Genomic DNA, 20,194 nt, shown 5'->3' with positions numbered 1-20,194 from the left:
TAATTTTCTAGTATCTATATACAAATTTAGTATTGACAGATTTCACTGAAAACATAGTTTAATCTGTCTTTTTATTTCTGCCTGTGTCTGTTTCTCTATCTGTCTGTCTGTCTGTCTCTCTCTCTCTCTCTCTATCTCTCTCACCCCCCCCACCCCCCACACAAAATAATTGGTATTTACATAGTGTTCAATGATTTACAAAATGCTTTCCTCTGGGGGAAAAAAAAACTCTAGGATAAGAATTACCATCCCTCCTTAGGGAAGACAGGATATTCTTTGGCACAGAATAATTTGCTCAAGGTCTTAGAATCAGTAAATAGAGGAGTAAGGCCCCAGAGACACAAAAGTCTGTATTCTAACCTCTACCAGAGAAGGTTCCCTGTGCAGTGTCTTCACTACCTTTTTTGGGGTCCTGCTCTCAAGTCACAGTCCCATGGAAGTACCAGGATTACAGCTAGCAGGGTCTTTAGTGCACATTGTGTCCAACACTCTCATCTTACAGGAAACTGATGCCCAAAGAATTCAAGTGATATATCTAGCATCATATAGCTGGTCAAGTATCTGAAACAGGCTTAGACCTAAGATTTTCCTGACTCTTAAGCTCAGTGCTTTTTCCATGCACTTCACCATGCCATCTGAATATCCCTACTAGTCCTTGGCACATCATGTTGTCCAAACACAGAACAACCTGACTTGTTGTAAGGACTTGACCTTACCACCTCTAAGGTCTCCACCAGGATAACTCCACTTGAAACAGTTCTCTCACGATGCAAGTATGTCTACAAAGACAGGCAGTGAACAAAATTGTTTCAGTTCCAGGATATCATTTTTGGAGCCTCTTCTCAAATCTATGAGATTCCCATGTCCCTTACCTTCACTGGCCTAACACAAAAGTTTTTTGGTTTTTGTTTTTTTGCATACTTGTTATCAGTATAGAATATTGCTGTGTCCCTCACCAGCTCACCTTCAGTTCTTAGAGGGAAATCACTTCAATAAAAGCTACTATCACAAAATCAGCAACTTGTTTTCCAAAAAAGGGGAAAGGGGATCAAAAGGAGACCTGAGAACAAGCAAATTTCACTTACTTGACAGTTTTGCCCAGCGATGCCCTGTCTACATTTTTACTACTCACAGTATCAAAGAATCACAGAATTGGAAACTTTTCCCTCAGTATCTAAAGAATCTCAATGGTCAAGCTAGCTAAACACATAGGAAAATGGGATTCCCAACATAACACAGAGAACGAGCAGTTATCCTGCCTTCAAGATCAAACACAATACCTTCTATTTCCTGTTGAAAGCCTTTCCTAACCAAGCTGTCTTCTTAGACCTTGTTCTCAAACATGTACTCTTTGGCCTGGCTCTTCCATGAACAGGATTCTCTATCTCTTGGTTCCAGGTGTTTTCTCTTGCCATTCCACCATGCCTGGGATGCTCTTCCTTTTTATCTCTACCTATCAGATCCTTGGCTTCTTTTAAGTACCTACTAAAATCTCATCTTCTAGAGGAAGCCCATCCCCATCCCTCTTAATACTAGTGGCTTCTCTCTTAATTATTTCCTATTTATTCTGTACTTAGCTTATTTATACATATCTGTTTGCTTATCTCTCGTTAATAATAATAACAGCTAACATTTATATCGCACTTGATATGTATCTCATTACATACTCACTAAAGCCTTGGAAGGGAGGTGCTATTATTATCCCCATTTCACAGTTGAAGAAACTGAGACACAGTCTCTGTGTTCTGAAAAATAGCACTACTTAAATGTTCATCATTAATGGGCAATTTCAAGTGTTTTAGTACATTTTATGCAATTCATTTGCAGACTATTAAATAACGCAAGTAAAATTTTCAAAATTAGGCTTATTTATATCCATTCAATTCTGTTCTGAATTTCTCATCCATGCTATTGTTTAGTAGAGACCATGTAGAGAGGTGCATAAAGAGCTGGTCTTAAGCCATGATGACCTGTGTTAAAGTGCCATATTTGAAATATGTGGCCTTCATGGCCCTGGCACAATTTCAGCTTTCAGGGACTGAGGTAGGTGCTAATCTGCATCAGTAGAGGTAGTTTCCTGACCCTTTTACCAATATAAGCACACATCCAGTACCTATCCCCATTGTTTAGTGAAAGGTAATTCATATATATATTTGTGTTTTATGAACTTAATAATACTAATAATTCCTTACAACTGTATAATGCTTAGTAAAAATGTTTCCTACACACATCTGCTCATTTGTTCTAACAACAATCCTGTATGGTAAGCAGAGCAGGGGTTGCTAGTCCCAATTTATATATGAAAAAACAGGCTCAGAAAAAATTAATGATTTGTCTAAAGTCACCAACAAATAAGGAGCAGAGTCAGTGCCAAAAATGAGATATTCTATTGCTCTTCCTACCCCTGTATGAGATGGCTTGTTATTTAATTTGCATGATTCTGGAGGTCTGAAAATTGGGCGATGGCTAAATACTTTAAACTCTCCTCTGATTCGCTTCCTCGTGCCAACTTACCAATGTCATCATCCGTCCTGTCAATGGGGTCTTTCTCCAAACAATCTCTAACAATATCTCTGCTCATCAAAGGATCTGAGGCCCTCTCGATGTCCTCTTCATCATCATCATCTTCTGAATCTACTGCAGTTTCTGGCAGCCCACTCAGGTCCATATCACCAGCCTCACTTTCTGTGGCCTGAAAGGACAGAATGATACTCATTTAGAGCAAGACAACCACTGAATGCCACAAAACTCATTCAGGATTGACAGGACCTTTAAAAAATGACCTTTCCTTCCTATAAACGTTGATCTATTAGTTATCATATACCAGCAGGTCCCCATATAAGAGCTTTAGTTTCGTTCCACAAAAATATAATGTAAGAAAAAACCAATACAGGGAGCAATTCACTCAATGGAGGCCATGTTTTAACTGAAATGATGTTACAACAGGATTTTTCAATGTTAGGGTTTAGTTTTAATGAGTTAATAGTATTATTATGAAACAGCATTGGTTAGAGGAGCATGATGTGAGCTATGCTCAATTCCACTATTTTACTGTCCATGCTTATTTGGAGTCCTGCCTCTAAAGACTAACTCCTTCTGTGACTTAACCTCTCAGTACTACAGGCACCTACCTAAGAATACAAATTGTGGAAAAGATACCAATCTGAATTTGTAGAGGGAGTTTCCTCATCTGGGAATTTCCTATGGCAATGAAATCATCGGTCTAGTCCCCAACTACTTGTTCAAAGTTGGATTTGTAAAGTAAATGTTACTGGCTATGGTTTTTCTTAATTAACTTCTTAATTGATCAAAAATATAGATTATAGGTTCATAAGTACAAAGCTGGAAAGTCTTTTAGGTATCATCTAATCCAATCTACTCATTTCACATATCAATTCTCAGAGACTTAAATGGGTGGCCCAATATCATACACGGAAAGCCAGAATTTCAACACAAGCCCTCTGACTTCAAACTGAGCTCTTTTTCCACGTCAGTAATACAGTAACAAAAACACTAGATTTAAGAGTCAGAATACCTGGGTTCGAGTTCAATATTTGCCACCTATTAACTGTGAGATCACAGATAAAGGAAGAAAGAGACAGAGATGAGAGGCAGAGCAGACAGAAACAGGCAGAGACAGAAAGAGAAAGAAAGAGAGGAAGGGAGAAGAGACAGAGAGCTACAACTTTAGTACAATACCTAAGAGCATTACCAAACTATGACTGTACAACTCCAAATACAGGGTATCCCAAAAATCTTTATGTAGTTTTAAGCTTAATATTGCAATAACTGGGCGGGGAGACTCTCAATATAGATTGCTACTCCACACACCTGCATATGTGTATTCATACACATTTACATATAAATACACTATATACAAAATACATACATAGTAGGCATTTACATACAGAGTAATAACAATCACACATGTGCAATACTTCTATATATCATCTCAGTGGAACCTCATAACTGTCTTAAAGCAGGCAATGGAAATACTCATATTCCAATTATAGAGAGGAAATGGAATGTCTCAGGGAAGCTCACTGACTTGCCTATGACCCCAGCATTAATGAGTATCTGCATTAGGACTTTGACCCAGGTCATTGTGATTCAAAATCTAGTGATCCTTCACTCCACTGTATTATGCTGTCTTGCAAGAGATAAGCTGGAACGGAGGAAAGATGATTTATTTCTAAAATTAAAGCAGCAGAGTAAGGTTAGAAGGATACATGGAATGTGAACCTTACTGGCTAGACATTCATGAATATCTACTAAAATCACAACTCAGGTCCTTGAAATGCAAGTAGGGAACTAAACAATGCCTTTAATGCCACATCACAGATGCCATAACCTGATGCAAAGTGTTACAACCAATTCTTTAATTCTGGGTAGCTCAACAGAGCAAAATAGGGAGGCTTCCCAAGGAAATTAAGATGTTGGTGCTATTGTTAGAAGAACTTCAAGATGATGAAAAAGAAACGTAGAAAAGTACAAAGTACTTTGTACAAAAGTACAAAGAAAAGTACAAAAAATCAAAATAACTGTTGGTTTTAGTGTTTAAAATTTTTAAATGTAACAACACATTCATGTATATGAATATGCATGTATGTATACACACATATTTCAGTGACTTATTTTTCAAATCAAATATTTAATAAACCCACTGCCCTATCTTCCTCTTAGCTTTAGGGAACTTTTCCTAAGGCTTGGGTGAAAAAAACTAAGCTTCAACAAGCTTTAGATGAAAGAAATACAAGCAGCTACAAAGGCTGTCAAAATAGTAACTCCAAACACATTCCTGTAGTAGGATTCCTTTTCCAAAACCCTATGTGCAGTAGTTGGAGTCAAAAGAGAGAAAATAAAGCTGAGAAACCTATACCTATTTTGTCCCTTTGTGTAAACAACAGACTTAATAGAAAATTCTAGATAAGTCAATTCTAAACAGAGGGCTTGAAGGTAGGGACAAGGATTTATGCAGATTTTTTTTTAATTTATTTAACTTTTAACATTCATTTTCACAAAATTTTGGGTTCCAAATTTTCTCCCCATTTGTCCCCTCCCCCCACCCCAAAACACCGAACATTCTAATTGCCCTTATCACCAATCTGCCCTCTCTTCTATCACCCCTCCCTTCCCTTGTCCCCATCTTCTCTTTTGTCCTGTAGGGCCAGATAACTTTCTATAGCCCTTTACCTGTATTTCTTTTTTCCTAGTAGCAAGAACAGTACTCGACAGTTGTTCCCAATACTTTGAGTTCCAACTTCTCTTCATCCCTCCCTCCCCACCCATTCCCTTTGGAAGGCAAGCAATTCAATATAGGCCATATCTGTGTAGTTTTGCAAATGACTTCCATAACAGTCATGTTTTATAAGACTAACTATATTTCCCTCCATCCTATCCTGCCCCCCATTGCTTCTATTCTCTCTTTTGATCCTGTCCCTCCCCAAGAGTGCTGACTTCAAATTGCTCCCTCCTCCCATTGCCCTCTCTTCTATCACCCCCCCCACCCTGCTTATCCCCTTATCCCCCACTTTCCTGTATTGTAAGATAGGTTTTCATACCAAAATGAGTGTGCATTTTATTCCTTCCTTTAGTGGAATGTGATGAGAGTAAACTTCATGTTCTTCTCTCACCTCCCTTCTTTTTCCCTCCACTAAAAAGTCTTTTGCTTGCTTCTTTTATGAGAGATAATTTGCCCCATTCCATTTCTCCCTTTCTCCTCCCAATATATTTCTCTCTCACCCCTTAATTTCATTTTTTTAAGATATGATCCCATCCTATTCAATTCACTCTGTGCTCTCCGTCTCTGTGTGTGTGTAATCCCACCCAGTACCCAGATACTGAAATGTTTCAAGAGTTACAAATATTGTCTTTCCATGTAGGAATGTAAACAGTTCAACTTTAGTAAGTCCCTTATGACTTCTCTTTGTTGTTTATCTTTTCATGCTTCTCTTCATTTTTGTCTTTGAAAGTCAAATTTTCTTTTCAGCTCTGGTCTTTTCATCAAGAATGCTTGAAAGTCCCCAGTTTCATTGAAAGACCATTTTTTCCCCTGAAGTATTATACTCAGTTTTGCTGGGTAGGTGATTCTTGGTTTTAGTCCTAGTTCCTTTGACTTCTGGAATATCCTATTCCATGCCCTTCTATCCCTTAATGTAGAAGCTGCTAGATCTTGTGTTATCCTCATTGTATTTCCACAATACTTGAATTGTTTCTTTCTAGCTGCTTGCAATATTTTCTCCTTGACCTGGGAACTCTGGAATTTGGCCACAATGTTCCTAGGAGTTTCTCTTTTTGGATCCCTTTCAGGTGGTGATCTGTGGATTCCTTGAATACTTATTTTGCCCTCTGGTTCTAGAATCTCAGGGCAGTTTTCCTTGATAATTTCATGAAAGATGATGTCTAGGCTCTTTTTTTCATCATGGCTTTCAGGTAGTCCCATAATTTTTAAATGATCTCTCCTGGATCTATTTTCCAGGTCAGTTGTTTTTCCAATGAGATATTTCACATTATCTTCCATTTTTTCATTCTTTTGGTTTTGTTTTGTGATTTCTTGGTTTCTCACAAAGTCATTAGCCTCCATCTGTTCCATTTTGAAAAAACTATTTTCTTCAGTGAGCTTTTGAACCTCCTTTTCCATTTGGCTAATTCTGCTTTTGAAAGCATTCTTCTCCTCATTGGCTTTTTGAACCTCTTTTGTCAATTGAGTTAGCCTATTTTTCAAGGTGTTATTTTCTTCAGCATTTTTTGGGGGTCTCCTTTAGCAGGGTGCTGACCTGCTGTTCATGCTTTGACTGCATCTCTCTCATTTCTCTTCCCAGCTTTTCCTCCACCTCTCTAACTTGATTTTCAAAATCCTTTTTGAGCTCTTCCATGGCCTGAGCCCATGGTATATTTATTTTGGACGTGTGGGATACAGAAGCCTGGACTTCTGTGTCTTTCCCTGATGGTAAGCATTGTTCTTCCTCATCAGAAAGGAAGGGAGGAAATATCTGTTCACCAAGAAAGTAACCTTCTATAGTCTTATTTTTTTCCCCCTTTTCTGGGCATTTTCCCAGCCAGTGACTTGACTTCTGAGTTTTCTTTCCACCCCCACCTCGCCTCCTGATCCTCCCAGCCAGAGGTTGGGGTCTGAGATTCAAATGTTGCTTCCCAGCCTCAGGGCTTTGGGTGGGGGCAGGGCTGCTATTCAGTGTGAGAGTAAGTTCAGGTGCTCAGGTGGGGGCAGGGCCGCCACTTGGGACTCAGTTCCTCAGGAGGTTTATGTGGAGACCTTCAACAATGGATCAGAGCTCCTGCCTGCTTTGGGAGCCCCAGTCTGCTGCTGCCCCCGCTGCTGCCTCCTAAGGGGGCCCTAGCCACGGGGACACCCCACTCCCCTGTCGGCCACCCAAAAAGACTCTCTCACCGACCCTTATCACCTGTGGGTGGAGGGACCTGCGCGGCTGCCAGAGATTCTGTCCCTGAAGCCTGCTGGGCTCTGCTCTGGATCCCGTGCTGGAGGGACCTTTCGCGTCAGGTTTTCAGGTCTCTCTGGAACAGAAATCTCCTCTCCTCCGTTGTTCTGTGGCTTCTGCTGCTCCAGAATTTGTTGGGAGTTCTTCTTTACAGATATTTTATGGGCTGTAGGTTTGGAGCTAGCATATGTGTGTCTTTCTACTCTGCCATCTTGGCTCCTCCCCAGATTTATGCAGATTTAACAGTGAAGCCCTTAAAACATACACTCAGATTTTAAAATCCAAAGACTTACTATAAGGCATGGAGAAGTCAAAGAAACTGTCATCAGGTTATCTGCCATAGTGGTGGTCAAAGTCACAAAGAACAACACTGGCTGTTATCACCATGTGCTGCTTGTTCTGATGCCAATATAGGCAATAACTAATTACAGACAGTTACTTTTTTTGCATGGTTCATTTGAACACTGAGATTTGTTTCTCTTTGGTCAAATTTCCAAACATGTAGGAGAAAGAAGATTGGACTTCTTTCAGGGAATTTGAGTTCAACTCTTTCCTCTTCTACTTAATACAGTTCAGTTACAAGATAGGAATGTCCAAAAGGTCTTGACATTCTTATTATTATTAACTGCAACATTGTATGAAAGCTGGACTTTCCCCTAAACTACTTAGGTAACTGTAACACAAGACTAGGAAGTATGTTACCTTAAAAAAATACATTCTAACTACATCAGTTATGTGTCACTTTTTTATCACTATCTTATTTTCACCTCTCATCATCTTTTTTTTATTATGAGAAGGGCTTCTAAGGGTGAAAGTTCTCTCTCCTGACTCTAGATAATATTAGAAATATTTCATATTAGCTTTTAAAATATTTTAAATATGATCAAATATTCACAGGTAATGCAAAAATAAAAAATCCACTGCTATTACACTTCTCTTGCCATTCCCGGAAGTAATTTTCATTTCTAGGAATTCAACGTGAAGCTGTTTAGAGTCATAATATATTTCAAGCAACTATGTATTCAACTACTTGAAATTAGAAGTCATAGAACTACAGAATTTTTAGATTTGAAGAAGTCTATCTAGTCCAAGCCACAAATGAAAAGAATCCCTATATACCTGAAAAGTGTACATTTAAACGCAGAAGACCTCCAAGGGGAAGAAATCTATCACTTGCCCCTCTCAAGGCAGCCCATTCTACTTTCTGGGCAGCTCTAAATGTTAGGAAGTTTTCCTTGATATGAAGCCTCTTCATTCTGCCCCCTAGGTCCAAACAGAAAAAGTCTAACCCTACATTCTTATGACAACCTTTCAAATAGGTAACTACAGCTAATCTTGTCCTGCTGAATCTTTTTTTTCTTCCAGCTGAACACTGACAATTCTATAGACTATGGTGTCTCTAGTTAATTTAGTTGTTGTGTATATCAAGAACCGAGCACAGTCACTACCTAGTAAGAGTCACTTAATAAAATGTCTGCTGAATGTTGACATCTCTGGTCTCAGTTTAAAAACTTAAATAAGGGAGGAAAATATTAGAGATCATGTAAAGGTGCCTTTGAGTACTAAAATCCTATGATTCTATGAGCATTTCTTATAATTTTTTATTAAAGTTTATTAAAATAAATTTTTTTATTCCTCAACCTAAACTCTCAAATTTTACCTCTGATTTGAAAAAGTAAAAGCCAAAAAAGCCTCATAAATTAAAACCTTCCCCCTCCAAAAGGAATCCCAACCTATTTCAAATGATAACAAATGACTGACATCAATTTCTCCTCTATATCCAATAGGAAAGACATTTTCAAAAGTATTTAGAGCCTCACATTAGGAACAATAGTCTTTTTTCAGTCAATGAAGTATTTCTGTTATTGATTGAAATGAGCTTTAAAATCTTTTATGTGATAAGCAACTATTTTTTTTTAATTCAAAGCAATTTTAGCCTCACATTGCCATCTAGAAAGAATGAAAACAGAATCTGCTGTAAATCAACCTGCCTCCTACTTTATGCTTCTTTTTCTCCAAGTGAATTCTACTTCTGGAAGCTTTTTTTTAATACAGGTGCATCCTTCAGCTCCATGAATTCCTGTCCTAACCAAATCTGCTCCATCCTTCTTCCCCTGGATATGATATTATCATCAGGGTCCTGCCATAGGACCAGACACAGCTGAGATAACACAACAAGGCATTTCTGATACTTCCAGAAGAGAGTTTTGTAGATAAATCTCCAAGTAATCCATCATACCCTAAATTAGATGCTTCAAGGGATTATCATCAACCAACCTAAATAGAGTATCTTTCTACAATTCCCTAAAATTTTCTATAGTCTAGGAATATAGACATGCTGCCTAACTCAGTAAAGTCAAAGAACTTTCCCCCTACTTTGTTGAACCTGCAGTGACTGTATTTCTTCACAATAAACTTCAAGAGCCCAAGATCATCTCTATTTCATGATGAGACAGCCAAAAAGAAATGTAATAAAGGACAAGTATAGCTAATAATTAACACACTGGTCTTTATGTCAGTCATATTTTTTCCACAAAATTTGACTTGTATAAAACTGGCAAAGTATAGTCTGATTATTTTTACCTCAGTCTATAACAATGGTTATTCCCCATTATTCCAGGAATGAAACCTATATCTAGATTAGTATTATATACAGTTATCCAGTCAATAAGTATTTATGAAGCACTTACTATGTTCCAAGCACTTTGCTAAGCACTCAGAATACAAAGAAAGACCAAAAGAAAAACCCCAAAATGCCAATAAATCAAAAACTAGGGGTTGCTTTCAAAGAGTTCAGTCTAATATGGGAAAGAATATTGAAACAACAATGTACAGACAAAATATATACAGGATAAAATGGGAAAATTTTAGAGGGAAGTCACTAATAGGGAAGGGAGTAAGAGAGCATTATTTGTATGTTTTCCTGATTAAGCACTGAGAAATATTTTGTAAACTTGGAATTCTGATCACCTTTTCTAACAAAGGTTCAATAGATTTCATTAAATATAAAAACAAGAAAATAAGACTTAAAAATAAGTGTTATATATTGTAAACACACACACACACACACACGCACGCACGCACGCACACACTGGAAGTGACCAAGATGCTATGAGAGGGAATATTCCTGGCACAGGATGATCAAAGTGTTATCTGATTTTGTTATTTCTCCATAAGAAAATGATAAGAGAGTCAGTCCAAAGCAGAGAAAAAAGTAGGAAAGAAAAGCTACAGCAGTCAAACAAAAAAGTTTACATGCCATGTAATTTGGCTAGTCAGTCACTGAAGTTCAAGGCTAAGAAAGAACCTTACAAACCATCTGATCCAGTCTCATCATTTACAGAAGATACAGCTGGTTGGAGATGAATAACTTACCCAAAAGAGTTAGCCACAGATCCAAGAAGAAAAGAACTTTGGTATGTTTCCACTACACCACAATCCCTCCCACGCATATAGAATTTATGAAAGGCCATTCAGAGAATACGTGCTGATATGAGTCTTCTGAATTAATGATCTTCATCATAGAACTTTTCCTGAAAACTGCCTCTTGACCCTTCATACTTAATCACTTTGTCAATGTAATTCAGATTGCTCTATGGAAGCAAATAAAACCCCACAAAAATAGTCTGTCTTATACAGCTGTATCCCATGTTACGAATACAAAATGCATTTTTAAAAAATACATCATATACACAATATTTAAAAGACAATTCTAAAAATAGTGTGGATCATATTACAAAAAGATTCTTAATTTTTATAGGATATTTCTTTACATGGCAAGTTTCCCAGTACATTTCAAATATAATGCAATTTATATAGGATTTTCAGGAACACTTGTATTCTATCAAATGAATTATACCTATAGTTTACGTAACAATACCCTACTCCACCCCCATTTCCCACTTTTCACTGGCAACTCTGATTGTTCGCCATATCAGGAAAAACACACAAGAGGGCATATTATGAAGCCGGAAAGTGTGCAATCTGTTGGCAGGATAAAGCAAAGATATCATGGGAAAAGGTAGAAACAATAGTCCCCACCTTGCCCACTTTGGAGAAAATTCTCACAGGCTCAGCTTTTCTTAATGTCAAATGGCTTCTAAATTCAATAAATATTCTTGCATTCATTGAGAAAGTAGTTACTATATGCAAGAAGCCACAATAAAATGTCTTGTACAAGTCAATAAAAATGAAAAAGTTTAAAGATGCACCTTCCAGGACATAAACAAAGAACACTCTTGCTATGTTCTTTCTGGATATCCTAAAAGAATAGCAAACTTACCTTGATCCATATTTTAACACTTCTCATTCTAAAATAAGCTTAAAAACAACCAGCTTAAAAATGTTCTTGTTAAAAAAGGCCCCCAACTGTATTCTCTCCAGAGAAAAAGTTTATAAACCTCTTTAGGAATAAAACTCCTTCACTGAATGAAATTACCTTTCTCATGCAACATCTCACACAAAGATTTAGTTTCTACATTAATATTAACTATTCTCAGAACAACACCAAAAACATCTAACGATTCAGTTCCATGACTTATTTTTTTAAAAGATCCATGAATTTATTTTTCTTGTAAATATCTGTTTCAAAAAAAACATACTATTACACTTGGTTATAACATAAATAAAATTTCAATACAAGTTAGGAAAATAGTAAATATTACCGTGGTAGATAGTGAAGGATTAGTTAATTTAACCAAGATACTAACTGACTAAAAAGGAAATGTCTGAACACAGTTGTACTATTATTAAATATTTAGATAACATTTTCAACTCTTTTAAAAAGTGTTCAGATAATTAATTGTTCCACACAATCACCAAGCAAAAAGCACTTGAGCTGTAAGTTTGATGTATGAATTTCAAAATTACTGAATTTGACGAAGAAGGAAACTAACATGCTCCACCAAACACAGAATGAAAACATTTATAACTTCATACTTTGGAGTAACTTAAAAAGGCAACACAGTATCTCCTGCCTTCCCTTACAAAACTCCAGTCTATACACAACATGACTATTATGGAAGTCTTTAGCATAACTACACATATATAGCCTATATTGAATTGCTTGCCTTCTCAGTGGGGATAGGTGGCAAGGGAGGAAGGAAGAGAAATTGGAACTCAAAGTTTTAGGAACAATTGTTGAGTATTGTTCCTGCACACAACTGAGAAATAAGAAATACAGGTAATGGGATATAGAAATTTATCTTGCCCTGCAGGACAAAAGAGAAGATGGGGATAAGGGAAGGCAGGGATGTTAGAAATGAAGGCAGATTGGTGGAAGGGGTAATCAGAATACTTTGGTGTTTTTGGGTGGGGGGAGGGGAAAGATGGGGACAAAATTTGGAACTCAAAATTTTGTGGAAATGAATGCTGAAAACTTAAAATAAATAAATTAATAATAATAATAAAAAACTCAGAGTGGAGTCAGTGCTGAAGTTAGCACTGTGACCTCTTTGACTGTTACAATTCTCTCCCAGGCCATCTCCCCTGTACTTGATCCCTTGGTGAAGAAATTCAACTCTACACTGTCTTCTGCTCTTGCATCCCCAAGTCCCCTTTCATATGGTTGATTATGCCCTACAGTCTCAGCCTTGGATCACTCCCATTTGCCATCTTCATTCCTACACACCTGTTGCTGAACAAAGGTGGAGAAAACTACACAACTGTTCTGACCAGGTCCATTATAAATTTGCCACACAACCTCAACTAGGTTCTCAATAGAGCTATGTAATATTATTGTATCTCCCTTTTTAACTCACTATTACTTGCCACAATAGCTTCCCTAAACTTTTTCATCTCTCCTCAAACCTCCCATGGCTCCCCCTCTCTCTACTCTTTCAGTTGAGCACCCTGCTTCATATTTTACCAAATTTTTTTTTGAGGTCATTCACCTTGAGTTCCTTCTTCTCCCTCTTTCTCATCTCCTATCACTCAGATACCTTCTGCTGCTATCTCTTCCTTCACTCTTGTCTCACATGATGAAGTAGATTTGCTCCTTACCAAGTCTATCCTAACCCTCTCCCTGTTCAAGTGATCCCATTCTATCCCATCTCCTCTAACAGACTGCCCCTTCTGCCATCCCCATTGTTTCACATTTCCAATCTCTCACTCTCTACTGGCTCACATCCTAAAACCACATCAAGTATCCTCCATTCTGAAAAAGATTTGATCTTTCCATCCCTGCTATCATCCTCTATTTCTTCTACCCTTGTAGCAAAACTCCTGAAAATGAAAATCTGAAATAGATGTCTCCACTTTACCTGTTCAAGTGATTCCACTCCATCCCATCTCCCATAACAGACTGCACCCTCTGTCATCCTCTTACCTGGTGAAGATTGTCTAATATTTCTGTCTTGAAAAGTTCTTCAACAATAAGTGTGTCTACTCTCTCTTCTCAATCTCTTAACCCCTTTCAGTCTGGCTTCCACTAAAACTGCTCTCTCCAAAGTTGCCAATGATCTTTCAGTTGCTAAATCCAATGGCCTTTTCTCAATCCCTTGACTACTCTGAAATTTTTGACACTGTTAATCACCCTCTCCTCCTTGATATTTTCATCACTCTTTCTCCTGGTTCTCTTCATATCTATCTGACCACTCCTTCTCTATCTCCTTTGCTGGATCAGATCCTTTAACTGCATTTGTCCTTCAGGGTACTGTTGTGTACTCTAGTTGATCTTATGAACTGCCATCAATTTAATTATGATCTTTAGGCCAATGATTATCCATTCTAACTATCCTGCTCCAAACTCTTGGCTGGCTTCCAATCTTGGATCTCCAACTGCCTTTCAGACAGTAGACATCCAGTAGACTTCTTAAACTTAATATTTCCAAAATTCATTATCTTTTCCCCTAACCCCCCCCACCTCTATTATGTTTCCTATTAATGTAGTCCTTCAAGCTCTCAACCTAAGAGACTCCTCACTCTTATCCCCCTTATCCACTCTCTTGCCAAGACCTGTTGATCTTACCTTTGCAATATCTCTGAAATATGACCCCTTATCTCCTCTAACACTACTATCACTTTAGCGTAGACCCATATCACCTTCTGTGTGCGTTATTATAATACCTTGCTTATGGGTTGGCCTGCCTCTCCCCTCTCCAATCCACCCTCCATTCAGCCACCAATGCGATTTTCCTTTAGTTTAGGTTTGATTATGTCACACACACCCCACCCCCACTCAGTAAACTCTAGTGGTTCCCTGTTGCTTCCAGGATAAAAAAACAAAATTCTCTGGTTCTCAAAGCCCTTCATAACTACCTTTCTCCTATCTTTCCAGTCTTATTACATCTTATTCTCCAAAATGTATTCTTTGATTCAGTGACCCTGACCTCCTGTCTTTCCCTTGAACAAAACACTTAATCTCTTGGATCCAGATATTGGCTATTCCCCATGCTTGCAACACTTCCTCTTCAACTTTGCCTACTGACTTTCCTGGTTTCCTTTAAGTCCCAACTCAAATTCCATTTTCTACAAGAAGTTTTTCATAACCCCATCTTAATTCTAGTGCCTTCTCTCCCCTTAATTATTTCTATTATCCTGTGTATAGCTTGATTGTACATATGTGTTTGCATGTTGTCTCTCCCATTAGATTATAAGCTCTTTGAGAGTAAGGACGATAACCTTTTCTCTCTGCACCCTTAGCACTTAGAACAGTGCCTGGCACATAGAACATGCTAAATAAATGTTTGCTAATTTATGGTTTGATTCACTGAAGGATAAAAAAGACAAAGTTTCTCCTTTAAAGTTAGCTCCCTGCACCAATGAGGCGCCAGCTCTTGTCCCTATCTCTACTGTTGTTATACATGGCATCCTGATGACTACAAGCATTTAGCTTCTTTTTTCCTTCAAGGACACTCAATTCAATTCTCTTTCTAGGCAATCATGGTTAATGACTTGCCCAGAGTCACACAGCTAGCATGTGTCTGAGGCTACATTTGAACCCAGGTCCTTTTGACTCCAGGGCTGGTGCACTGCACTACATAGCTGCCCACATGGTGTTCTTTTCTAGCATGATTTCCTCTGCATAAAGGTGTGATTGAGCAATTTTCATAAGGACGTATAATAGCTTAAAATTTTTAAATATTATGCTGAAAATGCCCATCTTAGGCAACAGAAATATTATGGAAACAGAACAGTAAAACAGTGTCATATAAAAGAAAATAGAAGCATTTAATCACCATTTCAAAAGAGTCCCTAACATTTAATTTTTTGTATTAACTACAAAAATAGGAGAAACTATCACATTTTTAAAAAGATGTTTCTCATAATCTTTATACAATCAATGAACTAATGTGTGTGTGTGCGTGCATGTGTATGAACATAAATTTTATTCCGCTTTGGCAATATTCTTCACAGTTAAAGGGCCCAATTGGGGCCTGACTTTTGAATACATTAGCCTTGAAACCTGATTAATGAAGTGGAAAAGTTGTATCAAGATTCCATTCTGTTTCTACAACCCAGAACAAGGAAGTAGTGGTACATTCCTGTTATATCTGGGTAGCTAAGATGTCACAGCTATATTCCCCAGTTACCAACTATGCCAGTTAAAGCAAGAGGGCTATAAGAGAATACCCTTCTTTGTGTCCTGAGACCTATACCTCATCCTCGAATTTCCAAGAGGGTAGAGTTTTTCTCCAAACATTTTGAAATTGATCCATGTTTGGAATTTATTCTTTGGGAGATTAGCCTAGTGCAAGAGCTTCACTTTATCACATGTGAAAATGGTAAAAAATTATCACAATACTGAGCTTCAGTATATATAACTCATGAAAGGTTTAGAGACCAAAGTTTATGCCACTATCTTTGAACTGACATATGTTATTACCATCCAACATTTGCTTACTCATTCTTTGGTCCTAATGAAGGATGGGAGTTCAACATAGTAATAAAAATCAAGACTTCTACATAGATCTTAATGCTAAAGAACAATAAATGCCTTAATGCATAATTACACCTTGCTTTTAGTGAAAATAAACATGATGATTCTATAAAGCTTGTAAATATTTGCATTTATGGCTAACAATATAAAATGCATTTAATGATTAAGTAGCTTAAAAGGCTGGCAAGAAAGCACCCCTAGAACACACCCTTTAAATTACTCAAAAGTAAATCCAAACCACAAGTTATGTTTTAAAAGTCAAAATTTTTCTGAAAATTTTCTGAAAAAAAGTTTTTGAATCCAGCTCCCTCTTGGAGTAATTGGTATCCTTGCCCTGAATAAAATCTTCACTGCTCAGTTACTTCGCAACACTTTTTCTAAAATAGAAACTGACCACTATCAAAATTTGGCAATGATTTTAATAACAGTCATAGCAAGAAGACCTAGTGCACTTCTTCTCAATAATTCAAGGTTCCTATGTGTTCAAGCACTATGTCACAAAGTGAATTATTATGCATGGAATTTAAGTTATAAAATTTTCTTACTGACATTTCTGAATTGTCTACAAGTTAGTAGTAATTAATGATGAATGCTTGGAAATGCCAAGGAGCCAAAGAAAGGGAGAAATATGTCTCTATTTTCTTCTCAGTGGTGAACACTGAGTAATTTTTTTAACCACAAATGTTAAGAGCATTTTGAAGAGCTATCAGAAAATATAAAAACAAGTTTCTTTGTGTTCCATTAAAGTAAATATTTTTCTTTTCTCTGTGCCATAAGGACTTAAAGTTTTTTAAATTTTTATTTAATAAATCATCAGGAAACATTCAGAAATTCTCCTTTAAAAGATGATGACAAAAATCTCTAAGCCCTTGGAATAATGTAGTAGTTATAATATAATTCAATTCAACAAACACTTGCTACATGTTTACTACATATAAGCCACTATGCTAGGCACTGGGAATACCAAATAGTTTCGTTTTTTGTTTTTTTTTAATGCAGGTCCTTACCTTCATGGAACTTACAGCCCTAAAAGCCAAGAAGCCTTAAGGCTGTAATTCGAGTTATTTCAGGCAAATACCTACCAAGTGGAAAGTGCAATCTATAACATAAAACAGAGTCAACAGCATGTTTGCTCTACTAGCAGTGTTTTGAATTTCCATTATTTTTCAAAACCAAATCATTTATAATGCAGTGATCCACAACAATTTCAGAAGGCTCATGACACATTTCCTAGGTCCTAACAGAAAGGTGATGGACTCATAGTAAAGAATGGGATGTATTCGTTTTCTGTTTTGTTTTGCTTTCTTCCAGACATGGCCAATGCAGGAATTTGTTTTGCTTGACTACATATTTTAATCTGGTTCAGGCTGCTACTCGGTGAGTTGGACACCTCTGGATTAAATGACCTCCAATCCCCATTTATGATCTTATACTTAATTAAAAAGAAACTTTTTGGGGATCAAACTCTTTGAACACAAATGCTAGTTAAACTGGATGGATAACAACTGAACAAGGAAATATCAACACAATATCTACACACTTTTACATATCCACACATTTAATAGTTTTTTATGGCTTGTCTTTTTAGCACCCAAAAACTACATGCACCCAGGGGAATGAGATGGGAGGAAAATGATAGAGGAATCAACTTTCTTACCTGGTAGATATCAGAGAGGCTGCTGCTTCCAGAATCACTCGTGATGCTACATCCTGAGTGACTAGAGGAAACGTGGGTCACCTGTGGGTGGAGACTGTCAGTGAGGTGTAGTTTTGTGAAATCTGCCGGAAGCTGAAGGGAGAGTAGAAAGATAATATTACAATCTGAATCATATTCTTCTAAACATTAATTTAAAAAATAATTTCACATATCATACACTGAATTATCACACATATACACACAAATTTATTGGAAAGATGTTTGTGTATTAAAAAAGCTTAAAGGGCTGTTCATATTTATACAATAGGGATATCTCTCCAAACTTAGTAAGATTCAAACTTTCTATAAAGTTATGTAAAAGTGAAGATTTCCAATTTTATCATATATGATGGAATGAATAGCTTTCAATATTTATAAAGTATTTAGCAAATAAATGAAATCAGAGAGTTACAACTCAAATAGTATAATAGCAGAAGCATGGAAGTTTAATGGTATTTACTGAGGTGAATCCAACTGACACTATGGAGCTCTAACTTGAAAAATAATTGAAACTCATTACTGTCAATACATGTATTCACATATGAAACTAAAACTGCAACTATTACCTACCCAATCTACCTAATCTAAAACAAGGACAAGTAAATTAGACTGAAAAGTCCTTCTTGAGGGTTGGCTGGGGTGAACAAAATCAGTAAAAATCTACTTGTAACTAGGGATGTTGTTTGAACATAATTACATTTCACTGAACATTGCTCAAAATAAATGTGCTCTCAGTAGGTGATACAATCAGTTTTCATTATAAAGATATTTTTGTTCTAGTGGTATTCACTCCTAATAGGATTTGATCTGTATTTGATTTCATCTGAAGAACACAAGCTCAATTCTATCTAGCAAGTAATTCTGACAGAAGTCTACTTTATTATAATGCAGGTCTAGGTTCTAGGTATCTAAAAATAGCATGAAGACTAAAGGTAAATAGTATAGTTTCATTTCTTCATAGGAAATTATGGATTAGTTTAAATTATTATCATCCTTTTCAGGGGTCATGGAGTAAATTTTTAAAACTTTTAAATCATTTTGTTGGCTCTTATGTTTTAAAATATGCATTTCATTTACCCTTGAAATAAGAGCTTATGTTTTTTTAGACTCATCATATGTGTTGTAGAAAAGGTGGAGAAACTCAGATACATCAACAGAATAAAACTGGCAAAGAAACGCAGGGTAATATTGTCTGTTGTGTAAAAGGAAAAAAATATCCTAAGTGTTCCTGCACTTAAACACATTAGCCAATGAGACCTGACTCATATAACTACAGGATACAAGAATAGGCAAAATCTTTTTCTGTCCAGCTGCATTTCAAGAGGCCAATTCAGCAAACACCTGTGCACTTAACCTTACTCTTTAAAAAAGAAATACTTTAATAAAAAAAAAAATCATAGAAAATGTTTGCAACAATGTTTTGGACATTGTCTATTTTTAAATGCTACCTTCCTTCCACAAGCATGAATGTTGCTTGGAATGGCCACAAAAAAATTTCATGATGTCATGAAAACAATTATATTGATAAATCAATCAGACAAACATTTATTGGGTGCCTACGTGTCAGGCACTAGGAGACATGAGACATAAGCAAACAGTCACTGACGTTAAGGAGCAATGAAAATGTTAAACTTATTTTAGCTAAATATGCAACAGTAACAACAACAAAATAACAAAAATGATGACAGTAAAATGTATAAAAATGTATAAAATGTACAAATATGGTATGTACTAAAATGAATTAATACTTTCATCTGACAGTACAGATATGTACCTTTTAGAAACTACATCTGCCCTTACAATATAATTCTATCTCTTCTAACAACTCTTGGGATAAAGTTCTCAGAATAATGTATTAAAGGGAAATACTATGAACCAATAAATATTGCCAGTTGAAAACTTCAAGGTCATAAGGAGGTACTGTATTTACCCAAAATATCATTACTTATTATTATTTATATTCTTTGAAATAACTTCATTATTTATCAAAACAAAAGGTAACATATCACAAGGCTACTTTCACCTATCTTTTACCCTTTTCTCCCTTCTTTAACTTTTCTTTCACATTCTTTTACTCTTTCCTCCCCACACAAAACCTACTACCTACCTATTCACTTGAGTTTGGGGGCTAGTACCATTATGGAAATGAAGAATATGATGACT

General features: G+C 36.6%; 1 protein-coding gene across 11 annotated transcripts in view; it reads right to left on the bottom strand.

The window, feature by feature from the left end:
• Window positions 1-20,194, bottom strand: part of RAPGEF2 (Rap guanine nucleotide exchange factor 2) — a 336,200-nt gene that overhangs the window by 49,182 nt on the left and 266,824 nt on the right. For all 11 annotated transcript variants that reach the window (XM_072621383.1, XM_072621386.1, XM_072621387.1 and 8 more), the window contains 2 exons: window positions 17,993-18,124; window positions 2,515-2,692 (listed from right to left, as the gene is read on the bottom strand). In XM_072621383.1, the coding sequence (XP_072477484.1) occupies window positions 2,515-2,692; window positions 17,993-18,124 (310 nt within the window). The remainder of the gene's footprint in view (window positions 1-2,514; window positions 2,693-17,992; window positions 18,125-20,194) is intronic.

This window comes from Notamacropus eugenii, chromosome 6 (assembly GCF_028372415.1).
Source record: "Notamacropus eugenii isolate mMacEug1 chromosome 6, mMacEug1.pri_v2, whole genome shotgun sequence".
In the NCBI taxonomy this organism is placed as follows: Eukaryota; Metazoa; Chordata; class Mammalia; order Diprotodontia; family Macropodidae; genus Notamacropus; species Notamacropus eugenii.
Note: the sequence above shows the minus strand (reverse complement) of the source record. Positions and strands in the feature narration are given on the sequence as shown.